The sequence below is a fragment of the Macrotis lagotis genome, chromosome 2, assembly GCF_037893015.1.
Source record: "Macrotis lagotis isolate mMagLag1 chromosome 2, bilby.v1.9.chrom.fasta, whole genome shotgun sequence".
In the NCBI taxonomy this organism is placed as follows: domain Eukaryota; kingdom Metazoa; phylum Chordata; class Mammalia; order Peramelemorphia; family Peramelidae; genus Macrotis; species Macrotis lagotis.
In genome coordinates, this window is record NC_133659.1 from 302689646 (window position 1) to 302707782 (window position 18137).

The 18137-nt window shown below is 32.6% G+C and overlaps 1 protein-coding gene across 2 annotated transcripts in view; it reads right to left on the reverse strand.

Moving 5' to 3' along the window:
• LOC141511763 (alpha-1,3-mannosyl-glycoprotein 4-beta-N-acetylglucosaminyltransferase C) overlaps positions 1 to 18137 on the reverse strand; it is a 414197-nt gene that overhangs the window by 12169 nt on the left and 383891 nt on the right. For both annotated transcript variants that reach the window (XM_074220812.1, XM_074220813.1), the window contains 2 exons: positions 13663 to 13763; positions 8072 to 8223 (listed from right to left, as the gene is read on the reverse strand). In XM_074220812.1, coding sequence (XP_074076913.1) covers positions 8072 to 8170 — 99 coding nt within the window. In that variant the 5' untranslated portion in view covers positions 8171 to 8223; positions 13663 to 13763. The remainder of the gene's footprint in view (positions 1 to 8071; positions 8224 to 13662; positions 13764 to 18137) is intronic.

Sequence of the window (18137 nt, forward strand, 5' to 3'; positions counted from 1 at the left end):
CTCAGGTCCTCCTGACTCCAGGGCCAGTGCTCTATCCACTGTACCACCTAGTTGACCCAGAAGTGAAGCTTCTAAACATGGCATCAGATTTGAGGATATATCCACTAAATGTCAGATAAGGTGAGTGGACTTAAGATTTTATATATGATAAGTCTGTGAAGATCTTATTTCCCCTTTTGCAGAATTAACCCAGTTGTCAAAATATATCTTTAGTGATGATTCTGTATTGCCCTCCATATAAAATTCATGCTTAAAGACCATTGTTTTTTTTTAACTCCACATTTTTCTCTTTTGTTTATATGTTCCTTTCTATTCTTGGCAACCTACAATCATTCTAATTCAAGGTTTCATTATAGTAGTGAAGTGCAGAGGTGTTAAATTCCTCCTTTGGTAATTCCCTAGTGAAGTCAGAATCAGGTTAGAATGTCATTGGGAAAGGAAAGCTAACAAAGTGAATAGAACAGCAACTCTGGAGCTAGGAGGACAGGAGTTCAAATGTGGTCACAGACACTTAACACTAGCTGTGTGACCCTGAGCAAATTATTTAACCTCAATTGCCTCAAAGAATAAAGAAAGAAAATGTCATAGGGAGATATTTAAGGGGAAAATAAAAGATGATAGAGCATAGTTAATATTAATATTCAGTATAAGTATTTATTTTACAATATATTCTCCTACAGGGATATTTATCTATGATTTGGTAGATTTGTTTGATTATATTTGAATTAGCACTGAAATTTTTGGCAACTAAATTGTCTTCTGACCTGTTGTATCTTCTTTCTTTGTTTAATCATGAGTTAGACTAACTCGTGTCGTATTGTAGGTCTGCCTACCAACTTTGTGCAGATCAACTAATTTTTATTGATTTTAATTTCTTGTCCTATGAAATGGTAATAAAATTAAATCCAGAAATTGGGATTGGATCTATGATTTAATGGGTAAACTCCCAAGATGATACTGCTCACACCAATGCAAACTAGGTACCTTCTCTATAGCCTATCTTAGAGAGTTTAAGTGGCTTGTTCAGAGATAACTAACCATCAAGTTCCAGGGGGTAAAATGTGAATTTAGATCCTTCTGACAATAAGGCTGACTTTCTAATCATTATACCAAGCTATGGGCTGACTTTCTAGCCATTCTGCCAAACTGAAAGTGATATGATGGTAGTAGTCATTATGGTGATAATAATAATACAACATGCATGGTCATTCCTGTATTGCTAATTTTAAGAAAATTGTTATGTCAATTGGGAAACATCTAAATGAATTGGGCAACTAAATAAGACAGTGGATAGAATGCACACTTGAAGTTAGGAAGTTCAAATATAAGATAAAATCTGATCTAGAGATTTGAAAACCTTTGCAATTCACTTAATCCTACCTGCCTCTGTTTCCTCCTCTATAAAATGAGCTGGAGAAGGAAATGGCAGTATCTTTACTAAGAAAATCACAAATGGAGTCATCAAAAGTCAGATAGGCTTGAACCAAATCTATATAAACTGTTATTACTAAAACTTTGCCATTATTCACCAAACTTCTTTGATTAACTATTTAATAAATAAAAACTTAGTAGTCTTGCATATAAAGCTGACCCTAATATTCTCTAATCTATCTGCCTTATACAACAATTTTTCCATGAACCTGAAACCACACACATACTGTTATTTTACATCTCTGTGGCTTTTTTGTTTAGACTACTCATCCTTTCTTCAAATTACATTTTGCTTTTTCTTCTTTTATCTTCACCTGTTGAAATCTTATCAATTCTTTAAGAACTAGGTAAAAACCTCTTTCTCTTGAAGCCTATTCTGATTTCCCATCTGGAAGTGAGATTTCCCCCCCTCTGAAATCTTTTAGAATGCTTTCTCATGCATAATAAATTCCTTCTCATGAACTGAAAATATCTTCCTTTGGATTAGTTACAAGTTGTTAATTTTTTTATTCATATATAGCATATTACTGACTAGAATTATGTATTGAGGGCAAGGATTATTACCTTATTACTTTGCATCTCCCATATGACAACATAAGGGGAGTACCTATATAGGGTATGTATAATGAATGTCTGTTGTTTGAAAGAATGAACATTAAGCATGGTTCTACTTTAGGATATATCTTTTATCCTCTTGAAACCCCAGGGAAACTCAAATGAAATAATCTAGGGGAAACATAGAATTCACATGGTAGAGTAGGTGATGGTTATCACTAGAATCTCCCTATATTAAATGCTATTGAAAGAAGTATTGGTTCACCATGAAAATTGTCCATTATAAATAGAGGGAATCAAATGAATTTCAGAATGTTAGATATATTATGGTTTCATAGAAATCAATATTTGGGATTTAAATAATTATTAATTGTCAAAATACTATTGAGAAAGTCATTGAAAGGGTAAAAAGAGTCTTCATTGACTATAAAATTTTATTTTTATTAACATAAATATCATCTGAATATTTTTTTACTTTCAAAATCTTTCTTTGAATTCATTCCTCTGAAATATCTCACAATCATGATTATTTATTGATCTGGGTAGACTTGTGAAATCAGTGTGTTATCATGGCTAGAAGGCTGAATTCATAGCCATATGATTTGCATTTGAATTCTGACTCTGACATTTACCAGATATATAATTTTAGATATCATTTTCCTTTAAAACATTTTACCTCTTCAGGTCTATTTCTCAAATTTTATAAAATCTTAGGTTTGGACTATATAGATCGAGGATGTCTCCTGACTCTAAGTCACATATTCTCTGATCTGCTTGCTAACCTAGTAATGGTTTTGGCATGTGAGCTTCATTTGTTGATTTTTTTATTATTCATAGAAGGATTAGTGGGGGAGTTGATTTATACTATTGTAACATTAGTTACAATAGTATATAGTGTGTAGTAAGATTGCTATTATGAATGAAGTCTTAACTGCACTTTGTATAAATCACTGTGCTAAGTACTGGTGATACAAATAGAAAAGTAAGGCAATTCTTTTTCTCAAGAAGCTTACTTTCTTTTCTTTTTTCTTTTTTTTTCTTTTTTTTTTCTCAAGACAGTGGGATTAAGTGACTTTCCCAAGGTCACATAGCTAGGTAATTGTTAAGTGTCTGAGGTTGGATTTAAATTCAGGTCCTACTGACTCCAGGACCGGTGCTCTGAAACACCCAGGGTCTTTAGGGTGCAGATATTAATGCTTCTTATTTAATATCATCCATTGCCAAAATCATATTGGTTTCTGATAAAGAACCATTTGACAATGCCAAATCTTTGGCAGTAAGAAGTTTCTTTTCTGGGTCTTTGGTGGCCATGAGCATGGCACCTTCAGGACCAGTTGCCAGGCTGTATCTTCACTGGGATTACTTTCCAGAATGATGACTGATGACACTAGGTTAGACGCATCACTTATTCCCAAAACTCTTAGCTTTAGAATCCTGAGCTTTTCCCTCTGGGAAGCGAAGGTAGATGATGGTCAAGGCAGTAGTGGTGTTTTGACCTGTCAGAAACATTCCTCAGTGTACCTTGTTGCTTTAGTTAGCTGTTATTTGCACTGTGTGTGGCAGTTGGTCACATCCACATTGGAGTTACTTACTCAGATAATGACTTTGATGGTGAGATGCAAACTGGGGGTAAGAGTTGGGGTAGTGCTGACACTCCCCAGGCTGTTGTGTTGATCTGCTTCTTATGACAATTGTTAGTCTTTATGATGAGAAAAGGGCTCCCTGCCCCAAACCATCGCATCACAATTTCTCTCCTCATTGATGGCCATAAGAGCTAGATTAAAACACGATCTGGTTTCTAACTCACTTTTGCTTAATTCCAGATCCAATCCAATCTTATCGAGGCTACTATTGATGCTATAATATCTTAGATGTACATATTCATTTGCATATATTGATTCCTTACATAGACTGGGGTCCCTAAGAACAGTGACTGTTAACTATTTGATTTTTCTTTTTATCTTTAACACCTAGTGCTAATGTCCAGATAATATTCTATTAACTACTGATGAATTTATTATTTCATTATTGTGAATGTTTTCATGCTTTAGGATAATGTATGTTCTTTGAGAGAAGACTTTTTAAAAAAATTCCCATATCTTTAACATCTCTATGATTATAAGACCTTGATAAAGGTTCATAGAACGTCCTTTGGAGCGACTGTGAGAGGACATGATTGAGAATTGTAGAAGATGAGGCTAGGAAAATGCAAGTGGGTTGTGATGAACACATGGAAACACGTTCCCCACAGTGATGAGATCACAGGTAACTGGAAATATTGAATTTGACTAACACTGAGCATAATACTAAAAGTATTGAAAAAGACTTAGTTGAATTTAGCTAACAAGACAGAGTAGAACATTAGAAATGATTTGAATTTGGAATCATAGGATCTGATTCAAATTTTCTTCTGACACTACCTATGTGATATTAGATAAATCATTTAAACTTATTGAGCCAATTTTTCATCTCTAAAATGAAAGCATTGGACTAGGTGACCTCAAACTAGAATCCTATGGCATTAAGATCTCTTCTAACTCTAAATTTATCACCTAATGGGAATTAGAAAGTTTGCCAGTTTTTTTCCCCAAAATTCAATTGTATCATTTCTATGGAATTCTTTTGCTTTACCAACATTTTTTTAAGGTTTTTTTTTTTTTTTTGCAAGGCAAATGGGGTTAAGTGCCTTGCCCAAGGCCACACAGCTAGGTAATTATTAAGTGTCTGAGACCGGATTTGAACCCAGCTACTCCTGACTCCAGGGCCAGTGCTTTATCCACTTTACCAACATTTTTACAAAATTCTTTTCCTTACATAGATTTTTTTTGTATATTGGGAACTATCTCATTCTTTGTTGCATTACCCTGGTCAAGTCACCTAACCTCGTTTGTCTCAGTTTATTCATCTGTAAAATGAATTGGAGAAAGAAATCATAAAATACTCTGGTAACTTTGCCAAGAAAACCCCAAATTGGGTCAGTCAGACATGACTGAACAGCAAAAATTTTTCATTACACATATTTGTGATCATGTCCAAGATATCTAAGTTCCATGAAGCCAGGGATTCTGAAATTTATTTTATGCCTGGCTCAATAGTTACACATTTGTTAAAGAAATGAAGATAAAACTGGGACAAAATGCTGAACTTATTCTAACTTTTTCAAATGACCTTTTATTCACAAGGTTTACAATGATTTCAAAGGGGCCTATCTCTTCAGGAGAGATTTTTGTAGGAAGGTTTCTATAAATAGTAATCCTCTGAACATTTAGCATAATGAAATTCCACTTGAAAGCTCATTGTAGACAAACTGTTCATTGAAGAAAACAAAGATTGAGAGTCTTCCTGCTCTTTGTATTATTCGTTTAACTTATTAGGGGGCAGAATGTCTATTCCTTCTCTAGATAACAGTTACAGAAACAAGAATGATTTCCAAGTAGGAAGTACAGACATTCATTTCTCTATTTGTTCTAGTAACTGATTAGCATATTGAATATGGTACACCCCTTAACTTAATAAAGAGTTGGGTACAAGAATTATTACCCTCGACCCTAAACAGCCCTTTAACTTCACAGTGTCATGTGACTTTCTAATATGCTAGATTAATGAACAGTTGCTTATCTATTATTTAATAGCCTTTACATTACACTTTAAGGTTTCATAAAGAACTTTTCATATGTTCTATCAAATGATTTCTATGACAACCCTAGGAGGTACGTTCTATTATAATCTCCATTTCACAGATGAGAATATTAAGCCTTGGAAGAAGTCAGTGAGTGTTTTCAGGATCACACAGTGTTTTCCTGAAGCAGGATTTCAACTTAGATCTTCTGGACTTCCAATGTAGAACATCACTATATAGGTTCTTCTTGGGGACTTCACAATAAGAATAAAATGATGGATATGACTAATCTCAAAACATCTGCTATTTATTCAACTTGTTTTTCAAGGAAAACACAACTGGGTCTGATGATTTTTTTATCATTTTTTAAAAATTTATTTAAGGCAATGGAATTAAGTGACTTGCCCAGGATCACACAGATAAGCAACTATTATTAAGTGTATGAGGTCAGATTTGAACCCAGGTCCTCTTGACTCCAGGGCTGGTGCTCTATCCACTATGCCACCTAGCTGCCCTCCCAGTCTGTTGATTCTTATGTTACTATCCTAGAATCTGAAACCCAAATAATAATCATAGATTTAGAGACTGGACCTTTGGTTTTTATCTATAAGGAGCTCTGAGATAGGGCATCTCTCTACCAAATTCATTGTAACTCAGAAGCTTACCTGAAAAGAGAATTGAGAGGATCAGTGTCTTGTGAGAAATATAGATAATATATGTTAGAGGTAGTTCTTGAACCCACTTCTTCCTGACTTCAAGGCTTCTTCTCAATAATAGTTGCCTTATTTTGTTGACTTTAGGGATTTTGTCTCCCAGATAGATTCTTTTGTGAAGGCAAACTAAAAAATAATATCTTGCCTCAATTCTTCTCTAGTTTTTAATTCCTAAATGGGTTTTGCCTGAAGCAACCTAGACCTGGGAAAGACTTTAGCTTAGAAAGACAAAGATCTCCCATTGCAACTAGGGCTGTCACCAGTTCTGACCTGTGTTTTGCCATTGGACTCCAGATGACTCTGGAGAAGAGAGTAATGAGTTTGCACAGCTCTATCTCACTTAAATCCAAATCACTTACAAGTCAAGTCATCATCCAACAGCTAGGACGTTAGGATTTATGATCCGATTTCATTACTATTTAATGTCAGAAGAAGTGTATAATTCCATCTTTATAGATAACGAAACAGGCTTGGGGAAGCAGGTGACTTGTCTACAGTCGCATAGTAAAATCTCATAATTGTTCATCAAATGAAGGGTCTTTTTTTACTCTAAATTGTGTCCTTTCTACTAAACTGGACTGCCCATCCATGAACACCACAGTCTTCCAGACTTACAAACAATAAGAATGTGAAGAAGAGAAGAGAATCATTCCTCAGCATTCATGGCCAGCCCCTTTAGTGTATCAGCTTCTTAATTAAATCACTATTAGCAAAGTTTTCCTCTATCCTGCTTATCTCAATTACCATTCATTGACTGAATTGGATTATGGTGAACAAGAAATCTATCATCAATTTGTTGAATGTGGAATCAGTCCTGGATATGTTTCTATAACCTGATATAAAAGATGATTCCATAATAATATCTTTGTGCTTATCTCCCATTTCTCATTCAGATTCATTTATAAAGGAGAAGCAAAATTGCCTGTCCAAACCATTGAATATCTGAGTATATTTGTCTCTTGAAGCTTAATCAAGAAACATGGATATGTATGTAGGCCCAATTTGGGCTATTTAGGGCCATTCAAAAATCAATTCAAATGTCAACACCCTATAAAGGGAGGGAAAATGTCAATTTTCTTTGACTAAACAAAACAGTAATACTCATTAAAAGGTACTTCAAAGGCAATGGAGCTTTGAGGAAGCATAATTAATTCTTAATGCAGCAAGAGTTGGTTTTCTTACTATATTTCAATAAGGACCAATAATTCCAGTAAATTAAATAGCTCTAAATGAGTCTACAAACATTGGCTGGGCTGTCTGGGCACATGCAAATTAAGACCCCTCTAGACCCAAATATACACAAGTATCATCTTAATACTATAAGGTCATAGATTACTTAAATAATTATTCAACTCAGTCAACATTCAACAACAAAAAAATGATAGAAAAAAATAGATAATCCAGACACTGTCCCATTGAGTTTACTCATCTCTGTGATTAAATGTTTTTCAGTAATTGTTTACCAAGCTAAGGAACATCATGAGGTTGATTCTTAGATGAGGGTCTAACTTAAGATAATGGGCTCCTAGATGTAGTCATCTCCTTTAGTCCCCTTAAGGAAATTGCCCCCAGAGGCTAAGTATATGCAAGGTCACCCAAGAGGTAAACATTTCAGATAGGATTTGAAACCTAGATCTTAAATCCTAGGACAATGACCTCTCCAGAGACAATTTGCCTTTTGCTTGACTAAGCTGCAAATTGGAGAACTGATAGAATCTGTTCCTATAAAACTTAATCTATCTAAGAAACTTACCAAGACATAACCATCTTCAATGTACAGGTTCATGAACAGAAGGCAAATGACAAGAAGTCCTAAGAATGACACTGCTGAACGTTTCCGCAAGCATCTCATTTTATCCAGTATTATGAAATAAATCTCATTTGAAGAAATACATATGTCGTCTCCTAAGGGAGAAAAGCATAGTATTACTCAGTTAATTTTGGTTGCCACTATTTATTAGCCTCATGCATTAAAAATAGGAACTGTGGAGAATATATCACACTAACTTTAAATTCAAATTAGTTTTCTAATTTCACACAGAAAGATGACATAAATTAAAATGAGTGCTTTGCATTTTTTAATCATTTAATCCAAAGATATTTATTAAGCATCTAGTAAGTGTCAAATACTATATATATCTACAACCTATAGATATATTTGCATCATGGATCCTATATACTAGGGAGCACAGTGGATAGAGCACTGAATCTAGTCGGAGGACCTGAGAGCAAATACAACTTGAGACATTCCCTGGTTCTGTGACCCTGGACAAGTTTTAACTTTTGCCTAATTAAATTTTCTCAGTTATAAAATGGGAATGATCATACTGCCTACCTCCCAGGTTTTTTATGAGGGTTGAAGTAGTTAATATTTATGGTTATAGCATTTATTATCACAGTTCCCTGGAAAATAGTAGGCAATTAATAATGCTTAATCTATTCCTTCCCCCCCTCTATATTGTATTAGGTGACAAACGTACTAACATTCCATGCAATATACCTAACTTGCAAACAATTATATATACTAATGATCATCATAAGTCCATTTCCTTCCATTCCATCACCCCACTCCCCAAAAGTCCCGTTTTTGCTTTTAGGAAACACAGTGGGAAAATAATGGAATTTAAAATATATGTATGTGTTTATTTGCTAGTCAGGAATACTTTAGAGGAACTCACAAGGGTACAGAATTTTTTTCTCCTATATGTGACTAGTCCCAAAATATCTTACATTTTAATATAGAATCTTAAAACTAGAAGGAACCATAGACATTATCAAAGCACAATCCTCATTTTCCTCTATGTGCATTTTTCCTTGATTCTGTTTGTAAAAGTACCTGGAATTCTATCATTAAATAGTCATTCTAATTAACAGGAACCCCTTAAAAAGCAAATGTCATAGGAAGGGTAAAGGGATTCTACAGTCATTCATTTTTTTAGTGAATTATTCAATGGATTATTCCTTGAACACCCAAGTTACTTTGCTATAAGGGAATGGGAATTGGGATTTTGATTGAAGCTAAGGAAAGAAGTAAATAGGAACATGAAACAATTTTGGTTACATGGTATCTGAAAAGGGGTTTAGGATTTCATGAGGTCATCTTAATATCTAAAAGGGAAAATGGCTAGAAAGTAGAAAAGGAGGAAGGATATGCTCAAGAAACAATTTTAATTTTTTTCCCCTTAGACTTGCCTCTTTGTTTAGGAAATACATTTTTCCTATGGTTGTCCATTTTTGAAGAAAATCATGATATCAGGGAGTGATGACATGTCTAGCACATGAACTGGATTTGGGTGAGGGGGGCTGTGCTGTCCCCAGTCTCACTTTCTCCTCTAGAGTCAATTGGGTTCAGGGGTCAGATATGAATCAGGATGACTGGAGATGACCCTGGATGTGAAGCAATCAGAATTAATTCACTTGCCCAAGGATCACATAGCTAGTTAAGAGTCAAGTGTCTGAGGCTGAATTTGAAATCCTGTCCTCCTGACTATAAGGCCATTCACTGCACCACTATGTAACACTAAGAAACCTTCATGGAATTTGAGTTGTAAAGGATCTCAGTGCTCATCTGCTATAATTCCCTTATTTTTATAAATGAAAAAAAGAGGGTCTGAGATGTTATATAACTTGATAAGGGGCATTCAGTGACTTTTCTTCTTTCAGGACTCAGCTCATAATAATTAATTGATTTACTGATTCATGGTCAATATTCAGTCCATTGCCAAATTTCACAACCTAGTCAAAGCTTCTTATTCCATGCAATATTTATTCTTACCCTGTCATAGAATAACTACCTGATCTTCTAAAGGTCTTTCTTTACTTTTTAAGATTTTCTGGTTGTGAGTGTAATGATTAGGCCCTCCCTATTTGTTATTCCTACTAGACAAATCATTCAATTTCTTTTTTCACTAACAGAATAACTTCTGACTATAATAGAATGATTTTTTTCCTTCAGGTTTTTTGTAAGGCAATGGGGTCAAATGGCTTGGCCAAGGTCATACAGCTAAGCAAGTATTAAGTATCTGAAGTCAAATTTGAACTCAGATCCTCCTGACTTCAGGGCCAGATTTCTATCCACTGTGCAATATAGCTGCCCCCCAAATACAATGGCTTCTTTCCCATGACTTCTGGCATAAGAAATCTTTCTTGATAATATGTTGTCTTTTTTTTGAGACACATGAAATTCTGAATCTCTTGGAGTCATTGTATTTCCTGATTTCTTACCATATAATATCAGCAGAATAATTGCATAAAAATCACTTTTTTTTTCTAGCAGGGCACAACTTGACATCATGGAAAGAATGATGCAGTTTTCCAGTTCAACTTTCTTTTCCTGTTAAGCTCCCAACTTAACTTATCCATTGGCAAACTTTATCATATTTGGAGGACTTATTCAGTGAACTATCAATCTATTTATTTGCCACAATCTGGCCAATAGGTAGTCTTCAGTGGTTTACTCTATGATCTGTGGATGTCTAAGTATATCTTTTCTGAATAGCCAAGAATCTTTTGACAGAATTTTTGAAATTTCTCATGTCAAAAAAGAAAAAAAATTCATAGGAACTTCTGATGAATTGGAGACTATCAAACTCAATGAAATGTAAGCAATTTAAATAATAAGGATTATGCTTTATTTTAACTTTGTATAACAGATGAGTAGCATAATGCTTTGTGGATAATATCTGCCCCAACATCTAGTAAACTGAATTCAAAATTTAGAAAAACCCTTCTTCAATCTGGACTGTATTAAATTAAAACTCCATTTAGTGAATCCAAGACAATTGCTAGAATATAATGAACCCCTTAAGAGCAGAGATTTTCATTTTTTTGTTATACGTACAGAACATATCACAGTGATTAGCACATAGTCACTTAAATGCTTAATAACTGATTCAATATTTTGATGACTAGATGTATTTCTGATTTGTTATTACTAGAAAGTGATACTCAGAAAATTGTTCATCAAATTATCTTATTGATTGCATCTAATAAAGCATTATGTATTAACCTAACATATAGGAGAGGCATGTTATTTGAAGATAATACATTAAGACTGTTTTTGGAATATCAATGTTTTTACAAAAGAAAAAGCAGTTAGTAAAAAAAAAAAAACAAGGGTTCCTGTATTCTCTATACCTCTCAGTCATTTACATATCCATGAACATGTGGTCTTCACTATAAGACTATCTGTGGTAATTTTTTCTTTTGAATATTTCATCATATTCTATGTGAAGAAATTATTCATAAAAAAGTGAGAAAATAAATACTTGTGCTAGCAGTTTATCTTTCATGTCACCTTTTTTCTGCCCTTTAAGATATAACTGAATTCTCACTTCCTACATGAAGCCTTTCCTTCCACCAACTGCCATACCCAATTGCTGGTGTTCTTCCTCCCTAATGATGCTTTATTTAGCTATTATATATTATATATATATATATATATATATATATAATATAAATCTTATCTTTTTATTTTAAATTTATTCATGTTTATTTTTTATCTCCTCAATTAGAATTCAGAATCCTTAAGAATAAGAAATTCTTCATTCTTTGTGAATTATCCACTTTAACTAGCATAAAGTATTTGCATAATAATCATTTGTTTATTGTTGATTTATTGACAATAAAATCATTTACAGATTGTCCCCCCTTTTCTTTTGGATTATTCTTTGCTTTACTTTATCATGAAAAAATAGTTCATTGAAGAAAGTGAAATTTTTGCCAACTAGAAGACAGATTTCTTCTCTTTGGTAGTTATTCTTTCTTCATCCTCCCAAATGTCATTCTTAGTCCATTTGGGTGTTGTAATTAACCTTCTGTAGAATTGCCAGCAAATCTGTTTTCCTTCCAGTGTAATTGTACTCTTTCAAGTTCATGTCTCTATGTTTTGGGAAACTTGTCTTAATCAGCCATCATACTAAGCTTTCTGAAATTTTGCCTTCTGTTCCTTTGCTTTTCACAGTTTTTTAACATTATTTTGAAAATGAACTGATATTAGCTTTAGCCATGACATAATTTTCACTTAACTGACCATTATTAGCATATATTTGATGAGTGAACTTTGTTAATCTTTGTTCAACTTTACTGCTTCTTAATCCTCTGCAACAGACTTTGGTACATAGGCTGCAATTATCATCATGGGGGTTTGTTTATACTTTTATTTTGAATATTGCAAGGTGAGATTAGATAGTCTGGAAAGTGATATGGTTTACTCTCTGTGAAAATGATGAATCCAATTACAAAACTTGCATATATCTCTTAGAAGAGAAACTGTGAAATCTTTTAATTAGTTACTTTTTATTTTCTGATTTCATTTACAAAGAGATGGATGGAATTCAGCTCATCTAATAGTATACACTTGCTTGTAATTAGAGAGAAATCTCCCATTAAGAATACTAATACTTCTTGAAAGACTTAAGAACTCTTGTTCAATTTGATCAGCAATAATGTATTTCTTCACAGACATCATTTAATTAAATTATCATTTAAATGGTTTCAATGTATAGATTTAAGACATATATTTTTTGACCAGGATAAATGAATTGATTTGTTTCCTCAACTATGCTTGTAATAAAGATTTTTTTCTTTTCTTTTTCAATACATTGAGAGAAATAAGGTAGGGATAGGATGGGCAAGAAAAAATAGAAGAATCATTGTAATTTATTTTAATACAAAGAAGAAAAGGAACTTCAGACAATATTTGCAAGTAGCATGCTGAATTTATTATCTATCAGAAAACAAACTGTAATAATTTTTCTTAGTTTCATAGATTAAAATCTAGTGGAACATGTTCTTTTTTGTTCATTAAATTCAGAATAAAAAGTAAAGATTTTTAATTGTTAAGTTAATATGTATTGATGGTCTAAAAATGCATGTTTCTGTACCTTCTGTTCCCTTTTTTCTTCACATTGACGATTTAACTGTAGAAGAAAAAAGTGGGTCCCTGAAGACTGAAAGAGATTATGTGGTTTAATCTCTTTCATTTACCATAAAAATATGCCATTAATTATATTCTATTATCTAATAATAGCCAGCCTTCTTGTGATCCTAAGCTGATGGTCAAAAAAGTAGATACAACCTTTCACTAAGATACCTCTTGAAGGTTTTCTAGCTTGGATACACTTCACATATACAATTTTTAATAACCCAAGGTCTTCCTCCACATCACGGTAATGTATTGGATTAGTTATTCTGTGAATGTTAGCTTGGGAAGCTAATCATCATCGAAAGCATTATTTGTCATAGCAAAAAAATGTATTCCAAGTTCCAAATGACTAATTTCCAAATGTACTTTAAGAACATAACTCATGTGTAATTGGGGTTTGCCAGAACAAGTAAACCAACCTCTTTTGTTTTATGAGGTTTTCATCTGGATCCTTATAATTAGGATGTAGACATTGGATTAATCAATCATCTGGTAGAAAGTAAACTTAAGTCTTCTTTACCTGGATAGAAATGCAGAAGCATAATTAAGGTTTTGCATACATATAAAAAGGAATCTTCAATCTAACTGAATAATAATATATGCAACATTTGATTACTCACTACTAGAAACAAATATAATTGGGTTTTGTAGGTCATCCAAACTCAAATAGAAATGAGCAATCTAAGCCATACATAATCATTCCTATAGACTACATATTGACTAGTAAATGCCACATAATAACACTATCTATGTTCTTTTATATATTTATTTATTTTGTTAAATATTGCCAAATTACATTTCAGTATGTTTCACTGGCACCTAGGAGTGTGGGAGGCTGCATGTCTGATACTGCTGGAATAGTGTCAAATATAAAGCAGAGACTTGGAACAATTATCAAAAGAGTCTCTCACTTTTTGAGTATACACAGGTGAAAATGACTCTGCCAAGATAATGCTTCCTTGGAAAGTTTTCTCTTTTAACTAACATTTAGGTTAAAATCATCTTCAACACTTTATTTTCATAGCCCAAGCATAAACATCCATACAAACATTTAATTTCAACTGTTTTACAAAAGATTTTTAGATTAAAAAATTGTAAAGCAAGAAAAATATAAATTAGATTACTTCTTTGAACATTAAAATAAGAAATGCTATTTCTGAAAACCACTGATACTTCAGAAAATAAATTGTGATCATATCTGAAACAGCAAAAAGATATGTTTTAGGACTTGCAGCTATCTAATTTTGCAGATGGAATTGAGAATATTAAAAAATTCATTGAATATATATATATATATATGTATTTGTATGTATATACACACTTGTGGTTGTGCACACACTATGAAAGAAAAGATTTCAGAAAGTCTATCATAAAAGATGCAAAAAAAGAAAAAAATTGGGGTCTCATAAGTATTTTGTGTGAGAATAAAGAAGAGGTTGAAGGTTCAAGGCATTGCCTCTTTTAATGAAAGTACAAGATGCATTATTCTAAAATTTTACCAAAAAATGTGAAATCAATGTAGTAAAAATGCTAACACCCCAAAATAATAGTTTCGATGAATAAGGAGGCAATATTGGAATTAATAGATTAGCTGCATCCTACAGAATATATACAATGTGAAACCCTGTGTTCAATTCTGAGCATCACATTTAATAAAGAACATTGCTATGTTTCTAGTATGCATTAAAGAAGGTTTAACATTGTTAGTATATGAATGATGAGCACACACACACACACACACACACACACACACACACACACACACACACACATATATATTATTGAAGTAATTGGTGAAGTTTAGTTTAGAGAAAAGGAAAGTGAGTGAAATGTAATGGCTGTTCACAATTCTCTAAAGACCTGTCCTGGAAAAGGAAGATTCAGTTTAGTCTATTTGGCTCCAGAAAACAAAGCTAGACCCAATAAGAGTAAATTACAAAGAAGAAAACTTAGATTGCTTATAAGGTACAGAGAATATCCTAATTTTTCCAGGTAAGTAACAGGCTTTCAGTTGTTAGAAAGCTAGAAGTAAAGGATGGATGACAACTTGTCAGATATGTTAGAGAGGAGATTTTTTTTTAATGATATGCTTGAAAGGAAATTCTTGAAGATATGAGACTTCCAACTCTGAAATTCTGCATATTCCAAGTGATAAGCAAGAGGCTGCATTTGCTTCAGTGCTTATCTTCAAATCAAAACAACTGTAGTTTTGCTTGTTTTTTGAAAAATGAGACTTTTTAAAAATTCTCTCCAAATGTCTCTCTTTTTTTTTTTTTGTCTAAGAATTTTATAATAGATAGAGGGAACCCTGTTAGCACCTTGAAAGAAGTCCCCAAGAAACCATTGCTCTTTGGTGCCCTCTGCTGCTTCTTTTTTGTTGAAATTTCTCTATGACTCAATCCTCCATTAGTCTTATCTTTTCCTACAGTGAAGAACATGGACTCACCCCTCCTCCTGCCATTTGCCCTTTGTTTAGAAACAGAAATAGACTGTTTTGAATGTATTTAAATGAATTCACTAAGCACACCTTGAAAATATTCATGTTGGACAAGAAAGTAAGATAGCTGCCAATATTTTAAAATACTTATTAAAAATCTTGGTTTTTTTGAGTAAAGAGAACACACAAATTTTGATCCTATATGCACAAGTACGTTGATTAAAGTCGCTTTCTTTCTAAATTTTTCCTCTTTTTAGCTCACTGAACTCAGTTTTAGGAGTAAAATAAGAAATATTAATTTAGAAAATAAGCATTGAAAATGAAGAAACAGAATTGCAGAATAGTGTATTTAGAGAGATCTAAAAGATTCAACTAAAATTTGAAAAAGTTTCAGTAAATGATCAGGATATAAATCACAGTCTATTTTGTATTATCAAATCTGAACAAAATGGAAAGGAATATTCCTTTCTAACTAATAGACTATAGAAACAACATGAATTATATTTACCAAGACGCATTCAGAAGTTATACAACTATCAAATACTCATTATAAAAAAAGGGAGACAAATAACTGGGGAGATGTTCATTGTCCAGATTTGAGCCATGTCATTATAATAAAATTGAAATATTACCTAAATTAATTTAAAGATTTAGTGTCATATAAGACTAAAATCATTTTATTAAACTAGAAGAAATAATAACAAATCATGTACAGAAATAGTCAAGATTCTTTTTTGTTTCATTATATAAATATTTTATTTGTTTTCCAATTATACAATGGTAGTTTCTACCATTCATTCCATCATTCATTCTCTCTACCAATCTAATTTTTTCTGCAAGGTGTTGAGTTTTACAATTTTTCCCCCTCTTTCTTCTTCCCAACAGAGGCAATCTCATATGGTCTTTACATTTAGTCAAGATTATTAATGGAAATTATAGATGGGATAGAAAAGAAGTCTAGTAATACCAACTCTCAAGTTATGCTGTATCACATTAATATTAAAATAATAATTTGTACAATAACTTTTATTTTAGCAATGTTCTCATCAACTGGGGAATTACTAAACAAATTAGATCATGAGATGAAACACCTATGTTCCAATCAATAATGTTCCATTATTGTTCCATGCTATGAAAGGAATAGATTCAGAGACACCTAAGAGATCTTAGACCACAATAATTAGTTCAGAGGTGATAGAGCAGCACCTACCTCACCCCTCCCCAAAGTATAGACAACAACTAAACTATTATATAGGAAAGCATCTTTTTTTTAATAGAAATTTATTTTTCTATCTATATGCAAAGATAATTTTTAATGTTCAGTTTTTTGTAATAAGTTCCACATTTTTATTCCTTTCTCTTTTTCTTAACCTGAAACAACTTTATTTTAAAAATGCTGACTAACACAATGACAATCGTGATCTTGGAAGATTGGTGAGGAAACTTACTTGCCAGTTTTAGGCAGAGAGAGGATGGACTATGAAAATAGTTGGAATAATCTCATTAGGACTGCTGTCATCTGAAAACTATTATCTATACATTATTATATTTGTCCATAAATGATTCTAATTGAATCTTTAGAAATTCCCTAATGTTTCAAAGAATGGAATCATAATAAATTATATTTTATAGCAAATTTTATAGCAAAAAAATGGATAATTTGAAGAATATTTCAGGATGCCATATAGTCATGGGGAGCAACAGAATTTTCAAATTTCATTATGCACAAATATATTTGTATGAAATTTTTGGTTATTTTGGAAAAATCAGAGGTTAATGTATATACAGGACTGCATCACATCATATTGAAACATAAGTTATTCCTTAGATATTATCATAAAAGTATGTGAGTTGTGCTCCAGGATGATGTTCTATTCTGGGAACAAAAAAGATTACCTTTTTCTTTATGAATTAGAGTACTCATTCATCACAGAAGTGATGCAGCATTCTAGATTGTAAGAGGGGTCATTCCATCTAGGCATTTTCTTTAGATTGTGCTTTGTGTTTTATGCTTTCGTGAAACCAAGTTTAATAGCATGACCTAGATCTATTAAGACATGGTAATTAGAATTAAAGCCAAAAAATTTCACTTGAAGTTTAAAAATAACTTATCAAAACTAGTGCCAAGACTGAATGATTTCCTTAATCTCCCTTGTCACCATTTTGACTTTTCCACAGTGCTATGAAAACTCGATAATCAATGATGGTGATAATTATGATAGTTCTGATGTCCTTAGACAATACTTTATTATGGTATGCATTAATCTGGATTTTCTAAAGTTATGACAATAAGATATAAGTTTTCAGAGGCTTAAGAAACTTACAAATGTTTCTAGAATTGTCCCAGGGAAGGATATTTCAGCTATACCTAATCATTAACCTTGTTAAATTCTGAAAGGCTCATTTTCAGGTTGGCCAAAGGAGGTGATTTTATTTCCTTTTTCATTTTGTCCTTTC